At 50.3% G+C, this 6,804-nt stretch overlaps 2 protein-coding genes across 2 annotated transcripts; one reads left to right on the top strand and one right to left on the bottom strand.

Annotated features, from left to right (window-relative positions):
• Positions 1-1,456: 1,456 nt before the first annotated feature.
• LOC105914082 lies at positions 1,457-2,418 on the bottom strand. Its single transcript, XM_012844745.2, has 2 exons — positions 1,841-2,418; positions 1,457-1,730 (listed from the first exon to the last, which is right to left on the bottom strand). The coding sequence occupies exon 1, from the start codon at positions 2,368-2,370 to the stop codon at positions 1,876-1,878; it is 495 nt and encodes a 164-aa protein (XP_012700199.1). The 5' UTR covers positions 2,371-2,418; the 3' UTR covers positions 1,457-1,730; positions 1,841-1,875.
• Positions 2,419-3,222: 804 nt separating this feature from the next.
• LOC101773466 lies at positions 3,223-6,345 on the top strand. Its single transcript, XM_004961685.4, has 4 exons — positions 3,223-3,730; positions 3,836-4,277; positions 5,102-5,229; positions 5,768-6,345. Exons 1-4 carry the CDS (start codon positions 3,605-3,607, stop codon positions 6,245-6,247), a joined length of 1,176 nt encoding a protein of 391 aa, XP_004961742.1. The 5' UTR covers positions 3,223-3,604; the 3' UTR covers positions 6,248-6,345.
• The last annotated feature ends 459 nt before the right edge of the window (positions 6,346-6,804 follow it).

The raw sequence follows: 6,804 nt of genomic DNA, 5'->3' as shown, positions 1-6,804 counted from the left end.
CGGGTGGTCTTCGGCGGCGATTGGCCTTGGGCAGCGCGCGTCTGGGGCTTCCGGTCTGTCGGGCGGGCGAGGCAGAAGGGCCACCATGGGGGTTGGGCGAGCGGGCGGAGGCGCGGGGCGCCATGGTCGTGGCAGCTTTCCCGGCGGACGGGCGGAACGGGGTTGGCGGAGCAGAGCCGTGGCAGGCGGAAGGCGACCTGCGCACGACCGGCGGTTGGCTCGCCCTGCGCTTGCTCCGTCCTGTCGCGGGCGCGGGTTGGGCGCCGTGGCTCTCGTCCTGTTGCTATCGCGCTGGTGATAGGGCGTCGGCGAGCTGCCGGTGGCTGGCGGCCACGCGGCGCGCGGCGCGAGAGCGAACGTGCTCTAGCGCGCGGGCGTCGAGGCTCCTTTCGGGCAGCAAGCCCGAACAGCTTTGGAGCGATCCTTCTCCGAATCTTTCAACACAACTCCCGAAACTCCCTTAAACAAACTTGCTCAACTCTGATCGTTCTTCAAACTTTGTTTAAGGTGTTGGTTTAGATTGTGAAAGGATTCAAAGATATTTCCGGCCAAAGCTAGCCAAAAATCTGGGATTCCAGACTTAGGATTTTTAAGGCACCAGGGGTGAGTTGACTGGTTTACCTCCCTTTGACCGGGGTTTTGAACAAGCTCGGGCCCGATTTGGATCTGGGTCAGTGTAACAAAGTTGGAACACACTCGAGGTACTGCAACTTCTATTAAGACTCTGACTCGAGTTTAGATAGGGAAAACGGGAGATGAAAGCTTGCAAAGATGGAGGAAAACGTGAATTCCAGGACTTAAGAGATTTTCAGGGTCCTTTAGTAAACCGGTTTTGGATTGCTGTTTTTGACTCCCTTCCACTCCGAATTAGTCAAAATGCCTTTAACAAAAGTTTTTGGAATTTAAAAGTTTTACAACTCTTATTTGGGCAGAAACTTAAGTTTGTATATAAAAAAAATTTCAAGCTTTAAATCAAGCTCCAAAAGGAGCTTCTTAGGTCTATAAAGGTCATTTCACTTCTTAAATTAAGGATTTATCACTGGTTTAGAGTTAAAAGCACTTAATTTAGGTAGAGTTGTTACACTCCTCCCCGCCCGGCGACACCGGCTCCTCCCCGCACACCGGCGGCGATAAAGGAAGGCGCGCGGGCGAGCGCGAGACGGAGCCGCAAGGCATTCACCTGGGTCCGCCCTCGTCCATCCATTTTGGAGGAATCCGCTCGACCCGGATCAAGTGGGAATATTCCCATATGGGTTGAACCCGTTCCACATCGTTTTTCAACCAAACGTGGGATGAAGGGGGTCGAACCCGTTCCGACCCAGTCCAACCCAGTAACCAAACACACCCATACATTTGCATTGCGATATAGATAACTCGCTAGTCGACGGTCTTTATGAATTGATCACCGCGTTCGAGAGTGAGCAGCTCGAAGCCTCTCAAGTTGAAGCATCCCAAGACCTGAACCAAAGAGTGCACATATAGCTTAGGATAGGCAGGTTGTCCCTGATTATGATTCTATAAACCTCTTCTAAGGACCGCCTATATATTTGTACACCTTGTATACTCTAATAAATGTATTATTTCACGCAATCTGCATCGTTCGTCGGACGGTCACGTATGATATCCTAGAGATGCTTAAGCCCAATCATCACACGCCATGCCAGCTGGACAGTCACGACTCCCGAATCAGATCCTCTACTAGCTTGGGCCCAGCATAGTACGTCAGTACCCTGCTACCGAAGGACATTTGAGAGTCAATCAACATCAAATCTTTTTCCCAATTCTCAGCATGATTCAATTAATGTACACTACTACTAGTAATCAATCACTGGATGCATACCATCAAAAAAGATATCAAACGAAGATGCAATGCAGCTAACGAAGGTAGTCGAGCAGCTGCACCCGCGGCACCGTCGGCGGCGGGCGCCGCGCCGCGTGCGCGTCTGCCGGCTCGTCCTTCCTCCTCCGGCGCTCCCACGCGCTCCTGAGCCAGCGGAACACCGGCCTCAACGCCTCCAGCCACCGGGCCAGCACCTCGTGGAGCCGCCAGAACCTGCCCCCGCCCCCGTCGCGCCGCCGCGCCTCCCCCTCCTGATCAGGAGGCGGCGCCTCACGAGGCGCGGCCGGTGTCGGCGCGTTCGCATCGCCAGCTGGCTTCTGCTGCTGATGCGCGACCCGGACGGGGCTGGGCTCGGAGTAGCACCGGCGCAGGACGATGGCACGGTTGAGCTGCGCCTCGAACGCCAGCCGCTCGTACTCGTCGAGCAGCGTGCTGTGGCGGCCCCCCGCGCTCGCGTCGAGGCTGAACCGCGACATGGCGTCCTCGGCGACGGTGGCACCGCCGCCGCCGCCTGGTTTTCCCTCCTCCATGTGGCAGGCAATGCTAGCTGCTGCTTCACCGATGCTAATGCCACGGTCGTCGGCGATGGAGGCGCTGTCGTTGGCGCGTAGTATTTAGAGGGCACGCTTGAGGTGGCCACTGGCCAGCGTGGGGCTACGCCAGTATTTTGTACGAAAGTTCGTGCGAGCTTGACGTGGGAAGGACGGCAGGGATCGGTGCAACGCCGAGCGAGCGAGCTTGTTTTGCACGGGTCGCCAGGATTATCAACTGAAAACGCTTGGCTCTAATCCGTCATGCAGGCCTGCATGATCGGAAAAAGGCAGCTCGGTTAACGGTTTGTGTGGTGAGGTGTCGTGATCTCGGTCGCTCATCAGGCATCAGCTAGCTGCAGTATCGTTCAGTGACGGATACGCAAGGGATCAAACGCCTTACCTTAAAGCTGCACCATTACAGTAGCCTACGAGATTCTGATCTGCCGCTCTCATTCCCCGCCGGCAGGGGAAATTCCATGAGCTTTTGCAAAGTAAAATGTAAAGTTGCAGACTGCAACTGCAAGCAATCTGATGCTTTTGCGAAGCTCGTTTTCATTCCTGAAATAGCACTACCTGCTACTATAGCACTGCACTCCATTCATTCATTCACCAGCTAAACTTTGTTCCGCAGATCATGCGGATGGATAAAGGCTTTTCGTTTTTGTTTCCGAGAGTTGATAGCAGCAGCAACTTCACGTCTTCACTGCACAAACCGATATTTCTCCCAGACTTTTTAACACGTTAACATTCCAGATCCAGTGGGCCAGATTGGACGACAAAATTCAACAAAGTTTGGTCAAAACCCAGGCAACTTGTGTGCTTTGAACGGATTTTTCACCGAGCGGAGACCAAGCCACCAAGCGGTCCACGGACGCCACGAGTCTGCCCGCGAGGAACAACACTTGCGCCCAGCGAGCGAAGCCGGCAGCCGCGAAAGCCACCTCCGAAATCCAAATCTTCATCTCGTCCTCTTCGCGCACCCGAGATCCTCCTCCTTCGCCTGGAGCGACAGAAACCCACAAAATCTCGAGCCGAGGCGGCACAAAACGCGTCGGTCAGGCTCGGATCCCCCGCCAGATCCCGAGTTCCCGACCCGGCGGCGCGCCCCGCCCTGCCCGGGATCTCAGATCTCTCGCCGACCCACCGGCGCGCCGCGTTCCATGCCGGAGTCGACGACGAATCGGCTGACGCGGTAACGACTTCCGCTCCCGCCTCGCTGCCTGTTTGGCTCATGCCGATGGGCGCCCGCGGACTCGCCGCGCTTGTCGTGCTCCTCCTCGCCTCGGCACTGCTCCCCTGCCCTGCTTCGGGTTCGGTTAGGAGGGTTCTAGAAGGCGAGAAGCACAGCTCCGGCCAGGTGAAAAACCTTACCATGCAATCTAAGTTAGCGTGCTAGATTGGCGTCCTCGTCAATATCTTTTTGAATAGAATTCGTATTCAGAGGTTGTTTGGATCTCTCCAGGTCGCTCCTGCACCCACCGTTGCTGCAGGCGGATCACCAAAGGGCGACTCCCCGAAGGAATCCGGGCAGTCATCGGCTGCGGGGCAGAAACCTGAGAGCCACAGGCATCAGAAATCACTGCCGCCGGCACCGTCACCACCGAAGGATACCAAGGTACCGTCGTCAGAGAAGGGGAAGGAAGGGGGTGAGGCGCAGGCCTCTACAACACCACCGCCGCCACCACCGGCACAGGATACTAATTCGCAGAAGGCCAGTCCTCCACCAGGAGGTCTGGGACCGAATGGTGGAGGTGAGGCAAAGAGCGGGACGGACCAGGAGGACACAGGAAGTCAAGGGAAGGAGGAGGACATGGATAAAATGAAGGCAGACATGGAGAAGTGTGACACATCACATAAGTGCTCGGCAAAGGAATTTTCTGCTTGCCTTCAGGCTTCTGATCATGGTAATGCCTTGAATCTATTGGAAATTCAGTAGTGTAATCCATTAGGTCACTGCTTTCTGAATTTTCATGTGCTATCAGATATTCAGATTGCCATGTTAGTGATGTATTTACCCTGATATTCTAGTCGCAGATATGATCGTGTTAATCTTTTGTGTGAAATGCCTAACCTTACCTTTGTAGCTAAAACTAGTCATGTTGTCTTAAATCAAGAAAACAGGAGAGGTCATAAGATAGTTTACACATCTGGAAATAACTTAGTTTAAGCTGTAGAAATTTCAAAGGTTTTCCAATTTAATATGCTCCAACCAATCATTTGATGAAGTTAAAGTGCCTTTCTCAAGTTTCACACCATACTTTGGTTTACTGTCTAAGTGCATCATCCTACTAGAGATCTTATTTTTCATATACTGGTCTTATTTTTCTAGAAGACCAGGGCACAGGTCATATTAGGCTGACAAGAAAATGTAAGGGAAAATGACACTAGGGATGCACCTTTTTTTGCTATGCCCTTATCAACATATCAGGCAACAGTAAATTGTTAACAACTGTATTCAAATTTATGTATAGATCTGGGAGTTTTTGTTCCCTGAAACCAGTAACTCTTAAAAGTTTAAACAGATGCTGAAAAGATGCTGAAAGCAACCATTGGTATGTAAGCTGGGATTTTCTGAGGGATGATAAAGAGGTCGTTTGATACAAAATTGACTTTTGTTTCTGTTGCCTTGAGAGATATATCAACAGACAGGGAAATCATAGTATCTATTATGTAACATACGCATGAGCTACACTGTCATGAATGATGGGCCTTTTGTTTATTCTTGCAGCTTCAGTTGGGTCATTGATTATTGTCCACAATGAAGGGAAGAATGATATTATTGTTAATATCAAAGAGCCATCAAATATAGATATTGATAAGACGCCTCTACATCTTGCCAAGGGTGCCTTTCAACAGGTATGCAATTTAGTCTGTTATAATATTTGCACCAGGTTTCCTTGAATACACAGGTATTATATATTCTTGTCAAGTAGATTGTAAGAGTTACCTGAGTAACCAATCAAACTCAAGCACCTGCAAACTCATTTCTGGGTCAAATGTGGTGAGGCATGTGTTTCAAAGTTGGTTTTGCTTTAGGGTGACACATAGTTCTCCATTCTCACCCCATGTGTTCATGCGGGGGCCTGTAGTAGCAGGGTATGTGCTTTCGAGTTAGACCGGGTAGATATCTTGCATTCTGTTTGAGACTGACAAGCTATATGTGACCTCCCAAACTGCTAGGCCTTTGAGAATGGAGCTGACTCTTCATTCTGTACGTATTTAATGCAGCTGCATGATTATCATATTTAAGAAGATAAGGATTAAATGCATGCTTGTCTTAATATAAGGTCTTTTTATGTTTCTATTCCAAGTTTTTTCATTGAAATTTTAACATATGTGCTGTCATTTTGATTTTCTTATCCGCTAATTTTCTGGGTCCAATTTATGTCACCAGATAAACATACCAAATGTCAGTGCGAATATTACTTTAACTGATGGACATGGGGACTGCTTCATACACCTCGGGCAGTCGGTAGAGAGTCAATCAGTTTCTAATTGGCAACAGCAGATTCAAATGTTCGCAGCCTATGCTACCCGTTTGAACCCAATATATGGAGCCTCTTTTTTCATCTTCACTGTTGTTTTGGTGGGCATTATGTGTGCCTGCTGTAAGTTTGCAAGGAGAAGAGGCAACGATGCAGTCCCGTACCAGCAGCTTGAGATGGGAGCTCAAGCACCGAACTCTTCAGTGGTGGACAGCACCACAAGCACCACAGATGGATGGGAAGACGGCTGGGATGATGACTGGGATGACGAAGAAGCACCTGCAAGACCTTCAGATAAAAAACCTACTAGTAGCGTTGCAGCAAATGGCCTGTCTTTGAGAACACAGACCAATAGCAAAGATGGTTGGGATGTTGATTGGGATGACTAAGCTCCTTGAACAGAATGTTGAATTTACTTGTGAAGTGAGAGAGAATATACTTCCATCTGAACAACTTGCAGGAAAGAAAGATCCAACTAAACCTGGAACTGAATGGACTCATGCTTGACAAAGTGACCCATATCCTGGAAGAGTGGAGAGGATTGCCTCTCTTCATACGGTTTGTACAATAGTATTCCACCATTACCTTTTGTCTCTGTGCTGATACACGAGCTGTTAGCGGTGCAAATCTGACTCCCCACAGACCAGCATCCCTTCCCGACCAACATGGTTGACACGGGGAGAAATTTGCTCCAAACCAAGGTGCTGACGTCCGAATTGGCTCAGCAAAGCGGTGCTGTGATACCCCAGGAATCAAGCAACACCCGAAGACGTCAAAGGAAAACGACAGATGTAAGATGATGACGACAGGATGGTAGACCCACGAATGCCCATTACTTCCCTATTTCTGCTCATAAGTATCAACGGCAACATGAACGCTCGAGATCCCGGGAAGAAGCATGCGGCCACCTGAGATCACTGGTCGATGTTCCGTTCTTCATTCCACT

This window comes from Setaria italica, chromosome III (assembly GCF_000263155.2).
Source record: "Setaria italica strain Yugu1 chromosome III, Setaria_italica_v2.0, whole genome shotgun sequence".
Lineage (NCBI taxonomy): Eukaryota > Viridiplantae > Streptophyta > Magnoliopsida > Poales > Poaceae > Setaria > Setaria italica.
The sequence above is the reverse complement of the archived record's forward strand: the minus strand, read 5'-3'. Positions and strand labels throughout refer to the sequence as shown.

What these genes read in the sequence shown, in the direction of transcription:
- LOC105914082 (XM_012844745.2), bottom strand. Translation starts at nt 2,370, where the DNA reads ATGGAGGAGGGAAAACCAGGCGGCGGCGGCGGTGCCACCGTCGCCGAG.
- LOC101773466 (XM_004961685.4), top strand. Translation starts at nt 3,605, where the DNA reads ATGCCGATGGGCGCCCGCGGACTCGCCGCGCTTGTCGTGCTCCTCCTC. An exon ending in AGAAGCACAGCTCCGGCCAG is followed by an intron (nt 3,731 to 3,835) that starts GTGAAAAACCTT and finishes GGATCTCTCCAG; the next exon opens with GTCGCTCCTGCACCCACCGT. An exon ending in CCTTCAGGCTTCTGATCATG is followed by an intron (nt 4,278 to 5,101) that starts GTAATGCCTTGA and finishes TTATTCTTGCAG; the next exon opens with CTTCAGTTGGGTCATTGATT.